Genomic DNA, 24,770 nt, shown 5'->3' with positions numbered 1-24,770 from the left:
CTGAAATTCACATTTATCTGGCGGCCCCAGGCACACACAAAGCCTCCCGTGAGTGTGGGTTCTCAAGCGTATGTTTCTCCCAAAGCAATTCTGTCCTTTCCTACTACCCACCTTAGCCGAGGATGCTGTCATGGGGTGACGCCTTCCCAGTTGCCAGTCCTCTCGTTGAAAAACAGGAAAATAAAATGACGATAGCTCCCCCCTCCCCTGGTTGCCATGAGGATTCCATGACAGAACCACTAACACATATTCAGCCTCCTTCACACTTTCACGGCACGGACTCCTTCATTCCTCACTATCACCCCAGCCAAGGACACCATCAGGGATGCCATTCTGCAGAGGAGGTAATTGAGGTGGGACAGATGAAGGGACTTGCCAAGGTCATGTGTCCCACCCATCTTTAGAGATGCCGTTGCGACCGCCACGCCCGACACCCCACTTTAGGCCTCCGGGCAGAACCAGCTTTGGAACCAGGGCACTTGCCACGAACCAGTCGTAGGTGCCACCATGAGAACAGGGACGCCATACTGCAGGCGCTCAGTAAATGTGGCCAGCGCTCTTGTCCCAGGTCGATCAACCAGAGGTCAATGCTGTGGCTAAGGTGCTTTTTGTTTGTTTGTTTTTAATCCGTTGAATTCACTGGTTATTTTTGCCTGCTGGTGCTTCAGCCTTGATTGAGTAAATGCTGCTTCATTTCCAAGGCAATCAAAGTGCGGCATTTTCCACTGCCAGACAGCCAGAGCCTCTGCGAGAGATTTAGAGGACAGGGGTTGTTCCCGGAGTCCTGAATTCCCAGCACAGAGGGCTGGAGCTCCTGAGAGTTTGTTGAGTGAGGGAAAGAAGGGGCTAGCTGAAAGGAGGGGCTACGATGGTGGTCTTCTTTGGCCCAGGAAATGAGTGGGATCCACGGTCATCCCCAGGCCCAGCCTACATTGTTACGGTCCCCCAAGCAAGAATCAGCATCCCCCCCCCCCCCCCGCCCCGGGCTTTTCCTCCAAGCTGCAGAGGCCAAATGGCAGCAAGACCTCCCCCACTGGGGACCTGCAGGTGAAATCTGTCCCTTCTCAAGCTAGGGGTTGAGACTGTCCTGGCGGCTCAGGCCCTGAGTGCTTCCCACCTCCTAGTCCCTGGGGTTGGGCACAGCTCTGAGAGTGAGCCTCCCTTCCCAAACAAATGATTGTCAGTACCTTTGAACCTCCCTCTGTGTTGGGCAACCCCCAAAGCTCCTCCATAAGCCCGGAATACCCAATCACCCCTGAGTTGAAGTCCTCCACAAAAAGATCTCTGCCTGCCCTCTTAAGAGAGCAAGAGGCATCGCTGTGACCAGCGGCCTGGAGAGATCACACCCACTTCCTGGGCTGGCTTTCTCTGGATTCTGCCAGTCTCTGGTCTGGTTACCCTTTCTTAAAAGGAAATAATTTTCAAACACCCCTCCCCCCTCCCCCCCAATACAGAAGGAATCTCTGCTCCTTACTAAACTCCAGTAATTGCCAGGGTATGTGGATATTTAAAGGAGAAAACTATGTGAGGGTGCAGATACCCCTGGGGACCTGCCTTGTGTGAGAACCAGGCTCCTCCATTGCATGGCCCTAAGCAACCAACTCCTCAGGCCAGTTCCCAAGTCTTTAAAATGGGGATAACAACATTCCTGCCTCTGGGAGTAGGACTCAGGCTGCGTTAATATTTGGTAAGTTTCTGGCCCAAGGTAGGCACTCCACAAGTACATGTAAAATACACAGAGATGTAGGCAAGAGTCTCGGAGGGGACACGCCAAATTGTTGAGAGTTTGGAGGTGTGTCAGGGAGAGGACCTCTGACGTAATATTTTCATTTCTTTTTAAACCAGGAGAATGTGTTCTTCTAGCACTTGTGTAATTAAAACTTAATGAAATAAAAGTATACCCCCGCACTCCAACCCCCCCGCTTTTGAACTCCGGAGGCGCGTCCCCCCAGCCGGCGGCCTTTCGGGCAGCAGACAATGGGAGTGGATTCGCCCCGGGCCCCGCCGGCTGGGACGTTACACAAGTCCCCGACATGTATTTACATGACAAGGGCTCCCGGGAGTTTCTCGGAGCGGCCCGGGGCGTGTCTATGCGAATTCCAGTCTGACCTAGTCGACCTCCTCCGGGTCGGGTTAAAGTGCGCAGGGGGCGCAGGGGATTAGAGGCCTCGTGGGGCTGCAGACCTGGAGGCGGAGAGTTTCCTGCGAAATCAGGTAATGGGTGATCTGGAGGACTTCCCCCATCTTCTCCAATTCCCTGTACCCAGAGTCCAGGGACCTCCTTTGGGAGGGGACAGGCTTCCCCTAAACCGGGGTCAAGGACTCCGGGGTCCCAGAACGCACCCGCAACTCGCGGGGGTGAGTGTGGGAACAAGTCACGCCTCCCCGGACCCGCGTGTTCAGGCCAGGGGTTCCAAACTGATCCCAGTAGGGGCGGGGACGCTGTACCCTTCCTCCGCCCCGCTGGTCCCGGGTCTACGCGGTCCGCCTAGCTCTGGCCCTTTAAGAGCCCGCCCCCTTCCCTGTCACCCCGCCCCGCGGCCCGGGAAGGGGGTGCGGGGGAACCTCGGCGGGGATTGGCGCAGCGCGCGCCCCCTCCCCGGCCCCCGCGCGGTGGGAACCGGCAGCCCCGTCTAGCGCTGACGTCAGACCGTCTGCCTGCCTCCGACCGCGGTCTCGGAGCGAAACCCGATCTCCTTGGACTTGAATGAGGAGGAGGCGGCGGCGGAGGCGCTCGGCTGCGGGAAGCCAGCAGCAGAGGCTCAGCCCCGGCGGCAGCGCGCGCCCCGGCTGCCAGCCCATTTCCCGGACGCCACCCGCGGGCACTGTCGACGCCCCCGGGGCTGCCGAGGGGCGGCCGGGGGGCGCAGGGGAGCGCGGCCCCGCGCACTGAGTGCCGCGGCGCCCCGGGAACTTGGCGGCGCCCCGAGCCCGGCGAGCCGGGGTGCGCCTTCCCCGCCGCGCGCCTCCTGCATGCGGGGCCCGAGCGCCGGGCGCCGGCCGGAACCCCCCCCGGCCGCCCCCGTGCCCCCTGCGCCCCGCGCCGAGCCGCCGCGCCGTCCATGCACCGCTTGATGGGGGTCAACAGCACCGTCGCCCTCGCCGCCGGGCAGCCCAATGTCTCCTGCACGTGCAACTGCAAACGCTCTTTGTTCCAGAGCATGGAGATCAGTGAGTGACCCCGCGCCCCCCTCCCCTGAGGCCCCGTCCGGCTCGGACCCCGAGTCCGGGCGCAGCTGCGGGCGGGGGCCCCGGCCGTGCGCGCCCCCTCGGGCCGTGCGCCCTGCGCCCCGGGCGCGCCCTCCTGGCTCGCGGCAGCTGGCGGCCGGCCCGGCTTTGTCCCTCGGCGCGGCGAGCCTGGCACGGCCCCCGCTGCCCGCGCCCCGCCCGCTGGGACTCGGACCCCGGGCCGAGCTGCGCGGAGGGCGGCGGGGCGCCCGGCGCGGGAGGGCTGGGCGGTCGGATCCGTGAAGTTTCCATTTTATTTCCCTAAGGGGCAGTCTCGATGGAGCAATTAGGCCGGCTCTTTATCAACTTTGGCTGGGGGAAGGGGGGTGGCGGGCGTGTGAGACACTGTCTGGCCTGCGGGGTGTCTGGGGCCCGGGGTGTGTGTCTGGAGTGTGCGTGGCGCTTATGTGTCGGTCTGTGTGAGTGGGTTTCCTTGCGTATGTGGAGTGTGCGTGTCTGTGTGTGTCTGGCTGGCTCTGGCGCGTCTCCGTGTCTCTCTGTGTCTGTGTGTCTGGGTCGCAGTCTGTCCCGGGAATCTGTAGTCTTCCTGCGTCTCTGCCTGTGTCCGGGTCTGGGTGCGTCTTTTGAGTGTGTGCATCGCTCTGGGGGCTTGGGGGCCATTTGTGTCCGGGTGTCTGAATCCAGGGCTCAGCGCTGGTGGGTCTGGCCGAAGGTGGATCCGGAGTGTGTGTCTCATTGTGTGAGTGTCTGTGTCCCCGACGCACCTATAAATAGCCTCTGTCTGGACAGCTTGGCTCAGCCTGGCTGGGACCGTGGTTACAAATGAGTCAAAGTTTGGGGCTGTCTGCGTTTGGGACTGCCTTGCCCTGAAAGGAGGAGGTAGACCGAGGGTGGGGAGGGGGTGTTGGAAGCTTGGCACCAACTCGCCCTATACATCCAGAAGTTGAGACAAATAAGCCTCTGCTTCCGCCATGCATAGCCCACTCAGGTGGAGGTTGGGTTGGGTGGAGTGCCTTCTAACCTGGACCCCTTCCCCCAGCCCATCCTTTTGGGGACCTCTTGCCTCCCAGGGCTTCAGTTTCCCTACCCTCACCTCTAAGCCCCCCGAGGCAAGGGAGCACACAGCCCTCCCCTGCAAGGGCCAGCCTGCTTCCAGCTGGGACCAGGAGTCAGAGGCGGCCACCACTGAGCAGGGCAGTCACTGGGTGACTCATAAGCCAGTTTCCGCAGGCGGCTGCCACAGTTGGTGGCCCCTGAGCTTGTACAGTGAGGCGTAAGAGGTAAAAATAACCCATGACCGGTTCTCCTGGGGCAGCCTGGCCTGCTTTGGTGGTGGGCCCTTCCATCCATGAGTGCTCCATGGATGGAGCCCTCCAGTCCCAGAATTGAAAGCCTGGTTCCCCCCACCCCCACCCCCCGAGTGCCCCTCGCCAGGCCAGCAAGGTGCGAGGAGAACCTACCCAGAGCCAGCGTTTGCGGAACTGAGTCGCATTAAACCAGATTGCTTCCCAAAGGCCCTTTGTGAACTCAGGAGGCTAATGAAATGCACGAGGATATTATTAAAATATGTTCGCACATGTTTGGAGAGGGCCTCGCCAGTGCTAAATGGATTGCTCTTTCAGCACCCTCGGTGCCTCATTTTCCCCCTTTGGTAAAGCTGCCGTAGGGGACTCCCCACCCCAGGGATCCACGCTGTTGTGTAGAACTTGACCATTATGAGGACTGGGCATGGGCATTTTTGCTCTTGGCCTTCCTTTGTGTACAGAACTTTAAAAAAAATTCATCCTTATTCCTGTCCCTTCTTGGGCTCTTCAGCCCTGATGATGTTTTGGCTGACACCAAGGTGCTGTTAAATCCGTTGCCTTCAACCTGTGTGCTTGCCTGGGTCGGGCATGTGAGCAGGACCCTGGAGGTTAGTGCCTGGAACCCTGGCCTGCTCCAGCTGGCCCCAGGGTGGAACATGAGTCACTGTGCGCGGTGTATTTTTTACACACGGCCCCCTACTTACTGGAAGAAAGCCCAGGGCAGGAAGGGAAATGATCTTTAAAATGCAGGTATAATGTAACAGTTTGTTGCAAGTGCTAATCAGATTTCCCCGAAAGGGTCTGGTGAGGAAGCCTGAAGGCCTGGAGTTTCTTTGTACAAAAAGATGGGGAGGAAAATTTGAAGTGCGGAAGGAAGGCCACATTTCACGTGATAGGAATTCACAGAACATCAAAGATGGATTTGGAGCTGGGCTGCGGGGCAATGTCCCGGTGGCCCTCGGTAGGTTCCTTAAGCTGCCTTAGTTTCCTCCTCTGAAAAATGAGACCCTGACGGTTGAGATCAAAAATTCTACCAGCCTTCAAGATGGGGCCTCTGCCCTCCAAAGTCTGGCTGGAGGCCCCAGTGCAGAAGTGGCTCCCCTCCCCTTGAACAGCACTGGGTCCCTGGTGTGTCGCTCAGTTGCCCCAAATCTAGAGCTGGGTGGAGCCTTGGCCAGCTCAGGTTTTAGAGATGAGGGAAGGTGGCAATGGAAAGCTTTGCCCCCTGGTCCTGAACGCACACTGGACCCAGACCCAGGGTTATTTCTCGGGAAGCGCACACTCTGTCTCTTGAATTTGGAACTTGAGACGCACAGGAGGTCCATCCTGAACTTGGGGGCTGGAGGAAATCAGCAGCATCCCCCCCACCCCACCCCCGTTGCACTTGGGAGGGTGGGAACCGGTCTGTCTCCAAGGAAGCCAGATACAAGATACTGCGAGCGCACTCCGGGGGCCCCAGTTTTCTCTGAGAGTCAAGGGGTGAGGGATGCTCTCTGATGGGAGTTCACCGTTCCCAAGATACCCCACAGAAAAATATGCTGTTCTTTAAAAAAGCCAGGGGTCCTGGGGTTAAAAACAGCTGACTCCAGTGACAGCCCACCAGAGCTGACAGGAGGGAGTTGGCCAGGCGACTCTTCAGGAAAGGGTTCCTTCTGGCATGCGTGTTTCTTGGCATTCTTGTTGACCTCTTTATAGGTCTGTCTCTCTTAGAAACTAGCCCCTGCCTGTAATCAGTTATTTCTCCAGGGGGCCGGAGGGTGGAAGGGAGTTGCCGGGAGCTGAACCTCAGTCTCCTTCAGAGATCAGCCCCAGTGAAGGCCCGTTGTCACGCTCAGACAGAGTTGGCGCCTGCCTGTCATTCCCTTGGCCTTTATTGAGCGCCTCTTGTGTACCACGCAGGAAGGACGGGGGCTCCGTCTTGAGGAGCTTCCCGGTTTTCACCTTGGGATTTACATTTATTAGGAGGAGAGACTCTGGCACTGAGCAAGCTTAGTTATTTCAGGATTTGGTTTAAACTATGGCCGTTTAGCTCGAGCTATTTCCCCCATGGGCCCTCTGAGCAGGGACTTTTAACCCACATGTTTTCTGACTGACTGGGTTTTAGGTTGAGGTGCAAATCCTAGACTGGATCTCAGGTCAGGCCGTTGGCCACAGCTCCCCAGGAGGTCTGGGGTAAGCCAGCCACACCCCCCAGCATGGCCCAGGGTCAGGGCCGAACTTAGTGTTTGTCAAGGCAGAGAATAAGTAATTGCTCCCGCGTGCACGCACACAGTCTGCACTTGACGTTGTGCAAACCGGTGCACTCTCCCTTGCAAGGAGAAGGAAACGGAGCGGTGTGCGCAGCTGCCCCGGAGCCGAGGTCCGTTGGGGAGGGTCGAGGTGGCCACAGCTTTTAACAGGACAGCAAGGTGCGCATGCCCCACAGCAGCCCCGCACCTGCCAGCTCAGGTGCGCCCAGCACCCACCCGCACCGCGTCCCGGCCCGGGGTGCGTCCTCGTTCCTGGTTTGCGCAGTGGTTAACATGTAAAACCGTGTTGTAGAGGAGCTTACGAGTGGTAGGGCCCAAGCTGGAGGGGCCACGTGGCTTTTCCTCTTTGGGTTTTTATCATCCAGAGACCAAGTTTGCAGGGGACTCGCGGTCTGGGGTCCTGCCCAAAGAGAAGTAACTCTTCCAAGTGCACGTCAGGAGGCCGTGCTGCCGCCGGCCAGGGGCGCTTGCATGGCGCGCGGGCTGAGGAGGCGGTCAAAGCCCAGGGCCTGCTTTGTGCTTCTATAAGGTATCGTGTGTCCACATGCATGCACGTGTGTGTGTGTGCATGCCAGTGCACAGTTAGGGGTACTTGTGGAGGCCCTGTGTGCAGGCGTGCCCGCCCCTCTTTGTGCGCCCGGGAGCGAGGAGGATGGCACCGTGCTGTGCCCCGGGCTCCCCGCGGCCAAGGAAGTGTGGCTCGGGGTGGGTGGGCTACAGAGACCTGGGGCTGTGAGTCCTCCCTGAGGGGACAGCCGCCACGTGGGCCCTGTGTGGCCAGACCTCTCGTTTCAGGGACCCGGGCGGCTGGATTTTGATGTAAAACTCTTGGCTTTTAAGTATTGGCAGTTCTTTTTCTTCTATTGCTCTGAGGGCCCCACGACACCTGCCCACAGACCTGATCTCTCAGTGGGTTGCAGTGGGTCAAGCGTGGGACTGGGGGCCAGGGAGATGGAAGCTCAGCCCGGCTCCAGAACTTACCGGTTGTCCTGTGGTCCAAGTGGAAAGCGGGGTAACAGGAGTTCCTGCGTGCTGGGGGGCTGTGCCTCTTCAGAAGTTATTCTTGTGGAGTGTGGCCTGCTGTCTGCGCAGCTCTGTGTTCATGGGGCTTGGTGGTGACAGTGGGGGAGGACTGGTCTCAACTGTCCGCTCTGTCCTGTTCCCTGGCCTGTCCTGGTCACTGCCAGATGAGGAGGCTGGCACCAGAAAAAGGTTTCCCCGTCCTGGGGCTGGGGTGCTGGCAGTGGCGGGGATGTTGGAATTAACAGGCCCCTGTGGGGACCGTGACCTTGAAGGTGGAGGGGCTTGAATATTTACCTTGTCCCTGCCAGGCCCACCGCAGAGCTGGCAGGAAGCCCCACAAGGTCTGTCAGGGACCCCCTTGGGTTCCCGCAGCCGACTGCCAGCTTCGGAAGCCGGGGGCTAGGTGGGCCTGGGAGGCACAAAACTTCGGCCGTGAAGTAAGTAGCACCCTGACATCCAGACACCCCACTAGGTCCCATGCCGAAGAAGACCCAGAGCACGAAGCCCATGAACGAGTGATGGTCTGAGGCTCGCATTTTTTGAAAACTAATTTCAGTTCTTAACAAATGAGGGTATATAGGCTGTGAACCATCAAATTAAGACCCTGATCTTTGCTTCCCCCGGCGGGTGGGGTGAGGTGGGGTGGGGGCACATCTTCTGCTTGACTTCTCCGAGCACCTGTGTCTTCACGTGCTGCCCTGCCCCCTCTCCGAGGTGGGCTGCACCCCTTCACGAAGTCATGACAACTTGGAGCATTGACAATCAACCTCACTTTCCCTTCGAGTGACACGACAGAGCCAAACTGTGACACCTCTGGGTCTCGTCAGGGCCTTGTCAGGTGCTGGTGGAAGTGTCTGTCACCAAGCTGGGAAAAGTCCCAGAATGGCTTTCTGACAAGAGCAGGGGCTTCAGTGCCCGGGGATGGGCCTGGAAAGGGTTGGGGCATCCCCAGGCCTTCCCAGAGCCACAGCATGGCTTTTCTCTTCTGTTTCCAGTGTGACTGATGGATTTTTGGTGCTACTCGCTTTCTTAGTTGGATCTGGAGAACTTACTATGTGCCGGGAATACTAGTGATGCATTTTTCTCAATCTCCCAAACAGCTCTGTGAGAGAGCTATTGGCTATCACCGATTTACAGATTTAAAAAAAAAAAAAAAAAGGGGGTTCAGAGAGGGTAAGACATTTGCCCCAGGTCACACAGCCAGGAACTGATGCTCTGTTGGAATTCACACCTCAGCTCCCTGCCCCCACGCTCATGCTCCCAAGGTTTCTTCCCCACTACACCACATCGACTGCCCGAGCCCCAGCCTTACCTTTGCAAGACTCGACATGGCAGTGGTCATTTAGGTTTCGTCCGAAGACTGCAAGCCCACATTGGGCCATTCACGGGGGAAGAACGCTCACAGATCTTGGGTGCACAGTCAGGGCCATTCCACTCCGGCAGCACACTGGCTATCTTTCGTTTGCAAGGTGTCCCTCGGACGGGTGTCCCTTATCAGGCTGCGCGAGGAGCTGGTGTCTCTGTCTGCATCCCCAGTACCGCCACCATCTGATGTTGGGGCAGAAGATTGCTGACTGGCCCAGGGCTGTTCCCGGGGGGACCAGATCTGTTCACCTTACCCTGATTTCCAGGCCATCTGGGTCGAGAAGGGGGTGCCCAGCCATTCAGTGCGTCATCACGTAGGGGCTGTGCTGCGGAATGCCAGGACCCCATAGACAGAGCCCTGCCCTCTGGGAGCTGCCCTGCTAGTGAGCAGACACAAAGCGAGTTTATTCCAGGGAGGGGGCGGGAGGGAACGGAAACGAGGCTACTCTCCAAGCCTCTCCCAGGGAGGCTCCCCCAGGATCCCAGACCCGTCATCCTGTTTGGGCTCCAAGAGCACCCCCGGGGGTCTCTCCTGTCACACCTGTCATGCTGTGTTGGGTATCATGTAATTCGTTGTTGCTTGTGTTGCTTCTGGTGGTCACCAGACACGGAGGGGTTGGGGACCGTGCCCGTTTTGCTCGGCATGTCCCCCGAGCCTGTAGAGACCCCATATGTGGATGAGGCGGGAAGGAAGGGGGCCTGGGCAGGGCACATAGGTAGGCTGGACGAAGAGTCCAGACTGGACAGGATGCAGTCAAGATAAAGATTCTGAAAACCATCCTTTCCAGGGCATGTGCCGCGTCCCTCCCGGGCCACCACCAGCACCCCCGTCAAATGGAGGGAAGACCAGCACCCGCTTCGTAGGTGGGCAAGACAGTGGCCTGAGCGCCAAAAGGTGCCTCTGGCACAAACTCGTATTTTGAATGCATCAAGGAAGTTTCCACCGTCTGGGGGCAGGAATGGTGCCTTCGCCTCCTGGCCACCATCGCTTCTGGAAATGTCAAAGGAGCACTGAGGGGCAGACCTGCCTCCCCTGCTTCAGCCAGGCTTGTCCTGGGAGGTCGAGGTCTCTCTTCCGATTGCTTCAGTGCTTAGAGCATCGAAATGACAGGAAGGCACAGCCGCCGCCCGCCCCCGGCCCCACAGGGAGAATTTGTAGGGCCCTTCTTTCCTGCACACACCTGCTCTAGACCTGGAGTGTTTTGGGGGTTCCTCTCCCACCCGGTGTCACCCACGAGTGGAGCTGGCATCGACGGTGAGACGCCACATGTTGACAGGAGCTGGCGTGGCTCCCATGACTCACCTGGGGAGGCTTCAGGGGTAATAGCATCTTCCCGACGTTGCGGCAGATTCTAATATGGATTTGTTCTCCATTGGGTTGGGGGTGGGACGAAGAAGGGGTGGGTCACTTGGCTTAGAGTTGGTGCCTGCCGTGCCTGGTGAGGGTGTCCGGAGCCTCGGGGAACGCGGAGTCTGAATTTCTTTCCCTTCAGATGTATTGTAACTAAAATCAATGAGTATCGTGTCAGTGGGTTTGGGAAATAGCTCTAGTAGCAAAAGAGTTTTAATTATTTGGTAGCAAGTATAAAATCCCCAGCGGCCGTGGGATCTGGATGCCGGATAAAGTTTGCTTCTGGCCTCGAGGATCTGGCTCTTGGAGCTCTTAAAGCCCCACCATCCCCTAGAAGCACCTGCTAGCTCTCCACGGCACGCAGCACTGGGCTCGCCCGGGCTAGATGGACAGACACAACCTCTGAACAGTCCCCACCCTGCCTTTTAATTTTGGAGAAGTTGTCCCCTATCTTTTGTCCCTCACGGGGACTTTGGTGGTGATGGGGGCAGGGGCAGCTGTGCTGAGTCCTGGTGAGGACTCGTGGCCCAGAGTAGATGTTCAGTACACAGTGAAGCGGTCGGCGAATGAGCGGATTTATGGTGTTCCTCACCTGCCCCGTGACCGATGGGGAGCCATCGATCCCGGTCACGGAGGTTTCATGGGTGGGAAAGTCTCTGTTGGTCCTTAGGTCTCCAGGAGATGATGGTGTTTCCATCATCCCTGGCTTTGGGGGACGGGAAAAGTGACAAATCCAGCAATGGATTTGTTTGGGTGTCAGTGGTTAGGAATACAGAAATATGTGCTTTAAAATATAAAACCAGGGCATCTGGGTGGCTCAGTCGGTTAAACGTCTGCCTTCGGCTCAGGTCATGATCTCAGGGTCCTGGGATCGAGTCCCATATTGGGCTCCCTGCTCAGCTGAGAACCTGCTTCTCCCTCTCTCTGTGTGCTCTCTCTCTCAAATAAATATAAAATAAAATCTTAAAAAAAAAATACAAAACAACGTATTTTTGGATATATGAAAGATACATAGATATTTTTATGATTTAAAATATGTAGAATATTTTTAAATGTGTGCGTTCCACCCACCAAGGCTAGGGGACTTGCCTTTTAAGGTCCTTTGACTGGAGGCCACAGTGGGGACCCTGCCTCCCACAGGTGTGCCCAGGACTGACCCCTGAGCCTTCCCTGGCTTTGCCCAGGAGTCCACCAGGGAACCCAATCAGGGTTCCCGGGCTCCATCTTCGGAAGAAAGAAAAGTGGGGAGCTGAGTCAGATTTCCAGGAAATTTAGGGGGAAAGCAAACTGCCCTTTCCTGAAAGAGGTTTTCTGTCCCAGTGGCCCTCATTACCTGGTCACTGCCAGGGGCTGGCTTTGCCCAGGGCACTTGCTGGCTTTACCCATGATGGTCCAGGCAGCTGCTGGTAAGAGGGACTGCGGCCTGAGAGCCTAAGCCAGGTGTAAGCTCAGTTTTATTCTCTCCTGTGTGGGTTTGCCCACGAGGATCTGATATCCCTGATGGGGATGCTTTCACACTTTGCAGAAGCTTGTCCAGGAAGCCTGGCCAGCAGGGTTCAACCCAAGGCCTGTGAGGGTGATTCATCCCAGAGGTCACACTTCGTTAGAGAGGCTCAGAATTTGCATGTGGCCACAGTGAATGCTCTTTCTTCATCACCCTAAGTTTTATAGTAGGTAAAATAGCTTTGACCTGAACGATCTGCAGTTGTTGTGCATGGAGAAATTGTGTGAGCATTTGGTTAGTGTAGACGATGTGTTTGAAAATCCTGGTCACACAAGAGAGAAGCTCTGTGTTCTACTATGGCTGCTGAACTTAAAGAATGAAAAATAAAAGTGAGTAACAATATTTTTTACTGAAACTACGTGTATATGTGCCCTACTTCCTCTACATCACTTATGTGGCTGCACGTTTTGAGGATTTCACAAACGTCTTAAAGAACCCGCCGGGAGAAGACAGAAAGTGAGGTCCCGGGAGCCCTGTAAGACTTTGGTGGCTGGCCCACCCCATTTTGCAAATTCCCATGTTGATAGGCTGATGATGTGCTGGAGCTGGTCATAGCTCTAACTGCCTTCCTAAAAACAATTTAGTTGGTGATAATTCTGTAAACCTGTGAATCAACTTTGCGCAAACACCCTGAGTAATTTCTTTGTTCTTTTCTTTGTACTTTGTAATTGGTGTCTGTGAAAGCCAAAGGTTTGGTCTTGTGGAAGGCATGATTCATTTATTGGTGTCTGTGCAGCCCCGTTATCATTCAGTCATTTGAGAATACCGTCGCGGTGAGCCCAGAGTGATTCATACCAGGCTGAGCTTGGCAGCCGATGGGGTCACGGCCATAGAAGGAAACTATTTTTTCTAATCTATTTATTGTATGGGAGGGAGAGGAGGGTGTATTGAGATGATGGAGAGAGTGTCGATTACATTGGTGAATATAACCGATTAAATAACACCAACAGGCCCTTTAAACGCCACTCCATTTGCTGCTGGTGATCGTTACGATAGATCACAGCTAAATACGCTCCTATCTCGGATGTATCTTGCCCGTGTTTATGGATCCCGCTTCCTGAGCAGGCTGGCACGTAGGGACGCCCCCGTCGGTGTCTTGGAGCTAAGTTTCCTGTCAAGAAGGCACAGATGCAGAGAATGTTGCCTTTTTAAAAAAACAAAACAAAACTCTATCAACCGTGGCCCACCATGAGACAGTTTAAATGTCCAGGCTTAAGAGTCAGAGGCCATTCACCACCCTCCCCTCGATTTTCCTAACAGTGACGATTATTAGATGTTTGCAATTGTCAAGCCTTTCGTTATTCTGCAAAGTGTGGGAACTTAGGCGTGGAGCGGCTCATTTTGCCTAATTTTATTGCTTATTTTTGGCCCTAAATAAAATTGTCACTACCTTCCCGCCTAGAGGCTAATTAGAGTTGCCTGCTGCATAGCCCAGAGGTGTAATTATGAGTCCAACTTCCAGTTGTCCGTGTAAATCCAGGCCCTGCCTCCAAGTGCGTAATCCCAGAGTTGCTTGTGTATAGTTGACAAATATTTCTCCCCTCTGTCTGCTTCTCTGGTGATTCTCTGTCTGCCTAACTCTTCTGGATCCTGCTGTGTCTGGATCACCGAATGAGGGCCCGGCTCTCGAATTTGTGAATCCCCAGTTCCTGGGACCCTTTACTTAGAGGAGAACCCAGCCCATAAACACGGGCTTTTTATTGAGTGGCTTTGTATCTTCCCGGGCGTGGATTAGGGGTGAGTGCGTGGCTGTCGGTCCCGTACTGCCCTTCCTGCCCGGGACAGACATTGCTCATTCATAGCATCATCCACTCTTGCTGGGCTCAGACTCTCCCCGAGGTGGTGCTCCCGTGTCCACTCCTAGTCGGGGCTCCGAGAGGACTTGACCGTGACGTAGATGATCCTCAAGAAGGAAGCTGGGAGTTGTCTGCGCAGGGCAGTCCAGCGGGGAGAGGCGTGAGGGCAGTAGGACTCCCTCCGAGCTACAAAACAAGTCAGGGGCAGTCCCTTTTGTGAGTTCTAGCAATGTGCCACCCCCTTGGAGTGCCCCAGCCCCCTGCCTTCAGCTCTCAGGCTTGGGTCCCTCCCAGACCTCCAGGCTTGTTTGTGCAAGGGGAGATCTGCAGAAAGACCCCATTCCTGTTACTCCCCAGCTCCTGAACAGCACTTCATTTGTCTTTCTTTAAAATCGGGGTCACGAACCTACATGTCACTGAAGCCTCCACTTTACCTCAACAGCCTCTTTGCCCTGGATATCTTGAGCCCTACCCTAAGCACACTGCAGCATTCCTTTACACTCTAGTGAGAATGAGCTCTGGACCCTTTCCCCAGAATAGACTCGGGCGAGGGGGATGGGGCTTGGGAAGAAGAACAAGAAAGGGGAGAGGCTGGGAGGCAGGGAGTGTTCAGGGAGTGGGCAGCCAGCACCCAGCAACTTTGTCTATTTGATCGTTTTCTTAGTGTTTGCCCACAGTGACATTGTGGCTTCCACACCCCAGCTATTCCTGCTGACCGGCACTCTGCGTGCCCTGCCTCACTGTCCTTGGGGCAACCCCTTGTGTGCAGCTGAGGGGGCGGAGGTAGGTCACATGCCACGGTGTGGGAGTTCACGAGGAGCAGGGCAGGATTTGAACTTGGGCTTCGGAGCTCCGAAGCTGGTGCTTTTGCCCACCATCCCCTAAACGTCAGAACCACCCGTCCCCACTGCAAGGGTGTGGTCTCTCTGGCTTCTCCAGCCGCCTGGTTCAGTCCTCTCCATACCCCTTCTTGGCAGGGTCACCTGCCGGCGATGCCTGAGAGAGCAGGGATTTGTCCGGCATTGGCACTGAGCTGCAGCTGAAGGGAGAGAGGGGTCACCATGGTCTGTGGGGTGCTGGGCGGGCTGGGCTGGGTGGGGAGAGCTTAGGGAACCTCACGGCTGCAAGGCGTTCCTCCGGCCCCCTCTGCACTCAGCCGTTCCTGGTGCTGGCTGCACAGGAAGGCCGCCTGGGGGCCCACAAGCCTGATGCGCGGGTGCACCCCAGGCCAGTTACTGGGGCAGGGTAGGCAGCCGGGATGTTGAACCCTCCGGGTGATTCGGATGTGGCCGCAGCTAAGCCGAGGTCCAGGGAGGGAGACGAGAAAACCCAGGCCCGTTTTCAGCCCAAAGCCCTTCTCTTAGTAATGGAGGCCTGATTCTGATACTGTTGCCATCCCAGGACACCTCACACCGACAGGGACTCTGGGTGTGCCGGGACGGTGCTCCCACTCATGGGCTTCCCTCCTGGAGGCAGCCTGGCCTTGCCTCCCAGCACGGGGCTCACCCAGGTGCTGTGTTGCGCACCGGGTGCTTGGAACGGCTCAGTGCCCCCCGAGGCCTCCGGCCAGCCTCGGACTTGGGGGGATTGCCTGGGGTTTGGTGAGCACCGTGATCAGGGTGGGCACTCGGCATCCTGGCTTCTTTTTCTGCTCCCTGTGGCTGGCCGGACACGGTTCCCACCTGGGTTCCCACCTGGGCTGCCACTGAACTGCCCGCAACCTTTGCCTTCTGGGGTTTTGGCGACCTGTGCGAGGCTTTTTGCTTCACTGGAGGTGGCACCTTACTTTTTTGGGAAAAGGTTTCTTGGCCCAAGGGGCAGAGGGGGAGAAGGTAAGTAGAGACGGCACTGGTAGGCCCCCCCAGTTGAAGGCAGAATGTTCTTTCTGGACCGGAGGTTTTCTTGTCCCTGGTGCTCGTCTCCCTGCTCTGCCATCTTCTCTTGTCGATCTTCTTCTCTGTCAAATGGGCATCATCAAACCTGGGGCTTTGCCGGAAGGAAGAGCCCATCAGACGTCACTTGCTGTCCCTTCTTTTCCCTTAAGCTGTTAACCTTCCCCTGGAGCCCGTGTTTTCCCCACTCCGATGTGTTCATTGAGGGGTCAGTTACAGACCCCAAGTGCATACGTGTCATCTGCTGCAAACATGTAGGGGACACCTGTCCAGACCGAGACGTAGAACCTTCCGTCCCTGGACGGGGTCCCCTCGCCACTTTCCGGTCTGCGCCCATCCCCTGGAGCAGGCACTGCCGGCCGGTCCTCCCTCGTGCAGAACTCAGATACATGAAGTCACACTGGATGCTCCCTCCTCTGGTTTGGCTCTTCTCGCTCAGTCTCCCAACTTTGAGATCCAACGCGTAATGTGGATCCGAGGTGATGCCTTTTTACTCGTGCGGAGTATTCCCGAGCGTGGGGGAGGCTCGGGGTGGCACCGCTCACCAGGGCAAGGGGACTGTCGAGGGCCACGCTGGGCCCAGAGAAGTCACTGTCCACGGGTGGAATGTCGGCTGCCTCCGTGGGGAAAAGCTTTTGTAACCCGAATCTGGGCCTCGTACACGGGGGCGCGCAGCCCGGACGTCCGCCTGTCCGGCCCCGGCCGGGGGGACTCAGGGTGGCCGCGGAGTCCTTGAAGACCAACAGGCTACAGCTCTGCCGCCGCCTGGCACGGCCCCGCCAGCCCCCGATGACAGCCCGCCTGCTGGCCTCACCTGGCGTGCATTCCTTTGCAGGGAATGAGGATGTGGGTGACCCCCGACAGGTATGAATCACGTCTGGGGGAGGCGGTTTCTCAGGAGGTAGCAGGGAGGCCGCGTTCCTGCCGGCTGACGGAGGGCTTGGGCCTCCGAGTGGAGCTGTGGGCCGGGGCTTGGAGCAGGCCTCCCTGGGGGAGCGTGGGGCTGGCGCACCGGGGTCCCCGGCTGGCCTGCTCTGCAGAAGGAATAGAAACCACAGAATGGCTTCAGAATGCAGTGGCGTGGCTGTCGTGGTCCTGGTGCCCCCGGCCCTCGCTTCGTCTGTCAGATGGGGGTGTTGCTGAGCGTCGGACTCTCTTGGACTGTAACCCAGTTCACTCCGGCTGTCGCTGATGCCTGTCGTTAGGCCAGCCGCCGGGTCACGTGGGGGCCCTGCGGAGCTGCTGTCCCCACACCTGTTTTTCAGACGGGCACACTGAGGTATGGAGGACAGAAGTCACTTGCCCAAGGGCATGCTTGCCCGCGGTTAATTGAGCTGCCTCTGGATTCCACTGAAGCCTCCCGTGTCCTAACTGTCTCACCTTGTAGGTGGGGAGAAATCGACAGGCCCACAGCAAACCCGTAGCCTGTGAGAACACGTTCGATGGCGTGCGGATGGGCATTTGAAATTTCGCAGATCAGTACCTAGGCTGTTGTATGTTAAAAGCACGTTGGGACAAATGGAACAAACACGTCCCCGATTTCCTGTGGGTTATTGTTTAAGAGAAGAGCAGGTAGTAAAAGTGAGTTGATTGAATAGGATTTAAATTTTGAAATTATTTAGGAATTTTAACTCCTTTAATGGGGTACTTGGAAATGGCAAAAACCGGGAAGCCTGGTTGGGAGTTACGTTCTCAGAGGCACCTGCCAAAGACTCCTCGGGGGTCCCCAGTAGCAACCACAGACGGATGGCACCTCCTGCAGAATGGTGGCCCCTCGCTCTTCGGTCTTCTAAGGTCACCGGCCATTTGAAGGTCGGGGTCAGCACGATTCTAATGAGAGCCAGGTCACAGGGTTACGGGGTCCTCTGAGGGAAGGGAACCCCAGGGGCAAATTCAGGGGCAGGAAGTTAGGGGTGAAGAGGGGCTCCCGTATCCTTCCTCCAGACACAGAGCTGGGAGCAGCATCCGGCAGGTGATGGGGCTCCAGGCTTGTTCTCGGGATGGTGCCGACGATGGGAAAGCCAAGCCTCGGCCCCTTCGGACTCTTGACACGCCCCACGCGGTTTGCAGGGGAGGGCCTGTCACAGCTGTGTGTCGTCTGGGTCTCTATGTGTGTTCTAACCTAGATCTTGAAGTTCTTTTTTGGTAATGGAAAAAACGCCTCCCTAATTTAATTGCCCTACGGCGCCTGAGATGGTTTGATGCTTTGCAGAATTGATCTGTGATTTACCACGTAGTCTCCCAATGCGCGGTTTTGGCTCTGGGGTAGGGGGACGCAGGGGGACGCAAGTGAAGCAAAGGGCCTAGGTGTGCCCCGGCTGTGGGCCTCGCAGGGGTGCGTGGGCCGTCCACACTGCGTCACCCCTGCCGTCAGCGGGTCCCTACTGGGAAAGGCTCTGGTGGCAGAGGCTTTGGGGAGAAGTTCTGCCGCCTGTCTGGCTTGGGGTTTGGGACCTTAGGCTTTATTTCGACTATTTTCAAAACAGTTGGTGTGTGACAGGTGGTGGAGGGAGTTGTTTGAAGACCCCACAATGACGCCACAGTCGAACCTCCTCACAGGGAGCAGAGTCCCTCCAGGGGACTGGTCTGGCTGGGGGAGGCAGGGTCCTCCCCAAGGAGCTCCTGACTCAAGAGACTTTCCTGCGCCTGGAGCCCAGGCCTCAGATCCCGGGTCTGGGTCCGGTCCTGGGGACCAAGAGGAAAAGGCAAGGAGGCTATCCCTCACCCCCCCGGCCTCAGCGGCAGGGCACTTGCCCCATTGCCCTCTCGTTGCTCATCCCAGGCCCGGCCTCCTACCTGACTACCTGTCTAGGAATTTTTATTGCAACCCACAGGGGCATTGCAGCTTGGCTGGAATGTGAAAGGTCCTGGCCGCACGGGTGGGAATGCAGAGGCGGAGGCCCCTGGCCTGCTCACAGGCTGAGTGCGCACTGTGTGCTTCTGTTGCTTCGGGGCCTGTCTGGGCTTTGTGCTGTCTCTTTGTGCCGTCATTCTGCCTAAGGTTGATCCCGGTCCGATTTGACCACTTCCCCAGCAGGGACTGGAAGTATGAAAGCCAGGAAGGTAGTCCTAAGAGTAAAACCAGTCCTGGGCAGCCCCTCTGTGCCCATAAGCACATTGCCCAGCACTGTCCCTGTGCTATGGAATCCTCCCAGCCCCCTGGCAACAGTTCCTATCATTAGACCCATTGCGCAGATGGACACACTGAGGTTTAGAGGGCGCTTGCCGTAGGTCCCGTGACTGGTGAGTGGCAGAGCCAGGACCCGAACCCCAGCAGCCTGGCTCCTGTGCCCACGAATTTAGCTGTGGGCTGCGGGCTCCGCCAAGGGATCGTCATGGCCCCTTACGGATCTGAAGAGCCTTGCCAGTCACTGGGAGAGACGGTAGCTCGGGGCTCCTAGAGTCCTGCCTTTCCTCTCCACCTTGAAGAGTGTCCGGGTGAGGCCTGGAGCTCCAGGTTGACTCTGGCTGCTGTATGTCGCCCTGCCGGTGGGTGCCAAGCCAGCAGCACCAGCCTCTCTGCCTCTCCTCCGTCTGGCAGCCTCGGCCCTCCAGGAGTCCGTCCTGGGGCCAAGAGTGGCCTTGGCGTTGCCCGTCCTCCACTGGCTGTAGGCCAGGTACAGGGTCCTCTGAGCAGAGGAGGGGTCTTCTGGAGGACTAGGCTTGGGGACACTGGGCACCAGGGACGCTGAGGTTGGGGGCTCCGCCCCTCTTTCCTGGCCATCTGTGGTTTCCTGCCTCTGGCCCTGACAGCCCCATTATCTACGCCTGCACCCCACGATTTCACAGGTACACCCCGATGCCTGCAGCCTGGTGAGGTGCTTGAAAAGGCCAGGCCCAGTGTGTCTGGAGTGAGTGGGCGCTGAGGACCCAGACACAAGGAGGGGAAGGCGGCAGGGGCCGCTGTGGAGCCAGATAGCCCGGACCCGCATGACTAGGGGAGTGTCCCTGGGGTTGCTGCCCTGCTCGGAGCCTCTGTTTCCTCATCTGTAAAATGGGGATCCTAGGAGTCAGTCACTTCATAGGATCATAGTGGGGAACAAATGAGGAATATGTGCTTATTATTATTAGCTCAGTGCTCCGTGCCTTGTAAATGCTCAAGAATTGTAGCGTGTTCTGTTATTAAGTCGTCGTCCCGCGGGCAGCTCCTTCACCCTTGCCACAACCTGCCCAGAGACCCTTTGTGACTCAGCCCTGTGTCACGGCCCCTCCCCTTTCAGAGCTGGCTCGGGGACCCCAGCCCAGCCCCCTGCCTAAGGCACCTCCATGCATGTGCTAATGAGGAAGAAGTGCCAGAGCTTGGGGCGGGGTGTGTCATCTGTAATTTTGTGCTCGTGAAGGAACCTTTCTGGTGGATAATTTCCCTCAATATTTAACTCCTTCATTCATGCACATTCATTCAGCACATTTATTGAGTACCTACTATGTGTCGGGCCGAATTTTCTGGAAGTACACAGCCTCGAAAGAAAAAGACAAACTCGAGTATGGCTGACAGAAAATCAGCAAGAAAACCAATGATTGCACAACACAGCTTGTTGGAAAGTCTTGCAGGACACATCGAGGGGCAGAGGTGGGCCCAGTGCAGTGGGACCGTTTTTCTCTCTTGATCCTGCTTTTCCATCAACCCTGTAAATTGGTGGGGGGGGGGGGGGGGGTAGTGGGGGAGGCGGACCTGGGTCCCCTGCTGTAGATGCATCCTAATTTATCGGGTGCAGTGGTTCCCTTACATATGGAACCGAAAAGGAGAGGTTTCCCGACTTTCCTGCTGGGGTGCTGATCCAGAAACGCAGAGTGGGCCAGGAACCTACATTTTTGCACTTTTCTTCTAGGAGATACAGATTCAGGAACGTGGGTCCTAGATCTCAGTCAGCTGGGGCAGGAGCAGATACTGCGAGTTCTGCTGGGCGGGGGCATCCTTGAGACTTTGGTTCCCTCTCTGGGTGCTTCCCAGGACAGATTCCAAGCAGGGGATCACGGGCCTGACCCTCATGCCTGCTTCTCTGGCTCCTGCCGCGTATTTCCAGCCAGGACCCCCGAGGATGCCCGAGCAAGGCACACCACCCCGCCAGGGAGAATGAGCAGGTCTCCTTTTGTGTTGCAGTGAATATAGCACAGTTCTTCTGATGGTAAGAGGTGATAGGTGCTCCTTATTTAACAAAAATTCCAAGAATTTGATAAATGACCGAGACGCAAGTCAAGATGCCTGTAATCCCATCACGTGGAGACGGGCTTATTCTCCTGAAAGTACTCTGCAGGCGTGTCTCCGGGCATTTGCAATGAAGGCTGATAAAGAGCTGGTAGCAATGGCTGGAGAGATGGGTGCAGGCCCCCCCACCGCCAGCAATTTTGGGAGGGGGAAGGACGGGGGGACCTCCTGCCCCTCCTCTGGCACAGCCCGGGCGGCCCAGAGCTTCTGCCACTCAGAGCCTCGAGCTCCTTGTCTGTCAAATGGGCGGATGCCCACAGTTTCTGTCCCAGAGGCAAGGGGAGGAGCGCGTAGGTGTTAGGAGAGGCTTGGCCAGCACCCGGCACAGAGTAAGGGCCCGGTAAACCTCAACCACTGTGGGTGCATGGCCTCACGCCCCCAGGCCACATGGCAGCACCAGCCGTGCTGTTTGGGTCTATCTGATCCCCCAAACTCCCAGGTCAGACCTTCATTCAAAACCAGAGGCTTCTGCTCATAAGATAATCCTGAAAAACCACAGATCTGATTCGAGCCTCACTTTATATTATACAGACGGGGGCGTCCCTGAGACCCAGAGAGGGTGAATAGGGGACTGGGGTCACCCAGCCAGCAGCCATGGCCTAAGTGTCCGGGAAAGGGTCCCCTCCCCTCCTTGGAGCAAGGCCTTCCAGACTCAGGAAGACCCTAGGGTTCCTCCTCACCACAGCCCAGAATACACATGAAGTTTCTAAACTGGCCATCCTGGTAAACGGCTTCTTGTATTTATGGCTGCCGCCCGGTTTCAGGCACTCTTCTGAGGGCTTCCCATGGATTTGTTCCTTCAGTGATGAACCGAGGGATTCCCCATTTTTCATGTGGAGACAGCGCGTCCAGCCTTGGCAGCGACCCAGGCCGGATTCCCGGGGCAGAGTTCTGGCCACCTCGCTTCTCCAGGAGGGACAGGCGGTGCGTGGGACCGGAGAGGCGGGCCCGGCTAGAGCCCCCTCTCCTCGCCCCCGTGCCCCGACCTTTCCGCCTGGGAGGCCAGGCCTCCGTCCCGGTCATACAATGCCCCCTTCTCACGTTCAGACTGGCCGTCTAGACGCTCACGCTCCCTTTTGTTCTGCAGGGTCAGGGGGGTGGAGAGCGGCCCCAGAGAGTGGGGTTTGGGCCGAGGCTGGAAGAAGTCTTCCCCGAACGAAGAAGGGGGTGGGAGTGAGTTTCAAAGGAGGCGGCCTGCTGTCCCCGCCTGCCCGTCGAGTGACCAGCCCTACCAGCCGAGCACGCACTGATTCGTAAGGACGGAGGCAGCTCCCGACAGACGCCCTGTGAAACCCAATCAGGTTGGCGCCCCCTCAGGCCTGCGCGCCCAGAGCTGCTTAGCGGACATTGTCTGAATAAAACCCCACAGCCTGTGTCAGTCGGGTCTGCGCCAGGCAGCCAGCGGGAACCCAAGGGCCAGAGGCCGTGCTCAGCCAGGCCTGAGCCCAAGAAACTGTGGGAAGAGATGACGCTGAGCCACGTCCCCCGCCTCCACCCACTTCGGGGAGGTCTGGATGCTTCGTAAAGGACAGGGCAGACAGAAACATCCCTGCGCTGTGACCCTTGCGGCCATCTCGTCGGAAGCTCGGGGCAACGCTGGGAGCTGGTGCTGGCCAAGCAGAGACACACAATTTCCAGTTCGATACTCTGCTTCCAGACCCCTTCTTGACTGGCAAGGTCTGTGACCTCAGAGTCTCATCTGTAAAATGGGGCCACAGGTGACCACAGGCATTCCTCACAGGGCAAACCAGTGTGGGGTTTTCATGGGATAATCCAAGTTCTCTGCCTGGTACGGAGTGAGTGCCATCACTCTTGATGTTGACTGTGATATTGTTCACTCTTGGGATGGGGGGGACATGCAGGCGCCCCATCTCCTGGTGAAATCCGAGCTTGTAGAGAGCATGGCAGAGGCCACTGAGGGTGGGCTGACGGCGGGGGCCGCCGGGGAAGCGTGTGGCTGGGGTGGGAGCGTATGCCCAGGGTGGGGCTTGTGTGATGGAGTGCATCACTTGCCTCTTTGAATGGCCTGTTCCCACCAGAAGGCCCCTCCCAGCTCTGTGCTGGTGGGGAGAAGCCCTCAGGATTGGGGTGGCATGTGGCGCTCATCACCCGCTCAGGCCACGGTACCTGTTGATGCAGCCGGGGAAGGAGAAGCAGGAGGGCTGCTCTAAGGAGCCGTTCGTGAGCCCCTGTGGGTTTGAGAGGCGTTTGGGGGAAGCATAAGGGTCGAGAAGGGCAGGCAGCATAGTGGCTCCGTGGGAGCAAAGGTGCTGAGAGGCGCTGGACACTCTGGTGGCTGTTTGCGGTGACCCCTGGTGCCCAACCCCTCCTGTGCTATCCTGACGGCCCCGATCCGGCCCTGCAGGACTTGTCTCATTCCCATTCAGGCCAGAGACTCTCCACGACTGTGTTGGGGGAAGAGTCGGCAAAAACGTCTCATGTGCTGGCTTGGCCGACATCGGGGTGGCTGGGCTCTGGGGGCGTGGGGTCACTGATTCCTGTCTGCCCTGGTTACAGGTGAGAGTGAAGGCCGGGGGGTGGGGGGAGGAGTCACACGGGCGGGAAGGAACTGGGTTCTTTCTAGTCCTGACCGGGTCGCCCGAGCGAGTCTCGGCCCTGCCTGGACTCAGGGACCGTGAGGACCTCTGTCTCCCGACGCTCCGCCTGAACCCCCTTGACCGACGAGAACACTGCTCTGACTCCCCGAGTCCGATCCCCAGCGGCGCGGACATCTTCCAGCACCTCACTTCCGTGTGTCCAGGTGAAACCAGAGGTTCTGCCCACAGACGGGGAGCCGTGGGCCGTTCCCCGTGGGAGGACAGGAGATTAGCATCAGCCTTTTATTAAAAATGAGCGTGTGGAAGGGGGAACACATAGCCTGTAATACCCTTTATGTGAGCAGTTTTCGGTCGCTGTAACCCCCTGGGGAGGTTCCAGTGGGCTGGTGTAGACAGCTTTTCTGGGTAGGAATCCTCGTCTTAACAGGAATTTGTTGGGAGTGTTTGCCGTGTGCCCAGCGCTGAGCTCCGCTCGGAGCGTTGTGGGCTCTTCTTCCCTCCGAGCGAGGCGGCCCCCACTTCCCCACCTCCCGGGCGCAGAGGCCTGCAGGACCTGGGCCAGCGGTGAGTTGCGGGAGGGCATTAAATGCTCATGACAGCCCTTCAGGGCTGGTGGGTGGCCAGGACCCTGTTTCACGGTTGGGGAAACAGAGGCCCAGGCCCTACAGCCTGCCAGGGCCACAGCTGGAGTTTGGTCTGTGTCTGTCTGGCTCCAGGGTCTGGACTCCACCACATTTGAGGGCGGGAGGGAGGGACACAGGAAGGGAGGGCAGGCGAGTCTCAGAATAGCAGCTGCCTCCGGTGGGGACAGACCTATAGAGGAAGCGGCCCTTTGGCCGGCACCCCGGCAGGCAAGGCAGCGAAGGTAGCAAAGGTTGGCAGAAAGAAGGACCCCGTTGGGCACCTGGTGGGCATCAAGCTTTGCTCCAGAAGCTGGCGATCCTGAACAGAAGAGACCAGAGACCCACATCTAGGGGACCCAGCCCTATCGGGCCGCCCCAGGTCGTAGGCTGGTCAAGCGGTCTGCACATGCCCTGTGCTTGGCCCACCACCGGCTCTGGGGTGCGGTTCCTCCTCCCTTTGACCTGGCCTGGCTGGGGAGAGGCACAGCCCCTGGTTTCAGATATGTTAGGGTCACAGTGAGTGCGCCCCAGGGATGCACCCTGAGGCCAGCCCACCCCTGACCTTGTCCTTTCCTGGGAAGGGAGGAGCACGGCCCCATTTTGTAGCAGCCCTTTATAAAAGCAGGGGCAAGAGCCTCCCGTAAAACCCGAAGTGGGGCGTGACACCAGATTCCCGCTCTCCTGTATATTCTGGGGGCCCCCAGAGGCAG

At 57.7% G+C, this 24,770-nt stretch overlaps 1 protein-coding gene across 3 annotated transcripts in view; it reads left to right on the top strand.

Annotated features, from left to right (window-relative positions):
• The first annotated feature begins 2,159 nt into the window (after positions 1–2,159).
• The window catches only part of PMEPA1 (prostate transmembrane protein, androgen induced 1), a 53,959-nt gene continuing 31,348 nt past the window's right edge, over positions 2,160–24,770 (top strand). The window contains exon 1 of one of the 3 annotated variants that reach the window (XM_035025452.1): positions 2,160–2,214. Coding sequence is in view for 2 of the 3 variants with exons in the window: in XM_035025450.1 (XP_034881341.1) it covers positions 3,063–3,171 (109 nt within the window). In the remaining variant the exon portion in view is untranslated. Of the gene's footprint in view, positions 2,215–2,550; positions 3,172–24,770 lie in introns of those variants that run through there. The other 2 variants (XM_035025450.1, XM_035025449.1) reach the window with 2 other exon arrangements.

Source organism: Mirounga leonina, unplaced genomic scaffold, assembly GCF_011800145.1.
Source record: "Mirounga leonina isolate KUSES-001 unplaced genomic scaffold, KU_Mleo_1.0 Mir_195, whole genome shotgun sequence".
In the NCBI taxonomy this organism is placed as follows: Eukaryota; Metazoa; Chordata; class Mammalia; order Carnivora; family Phocidae; genus Mirounga; species Mirounga leonina.
This window is presented reverse-complemented; position numbering and strand designations above follow the sequence as displayed.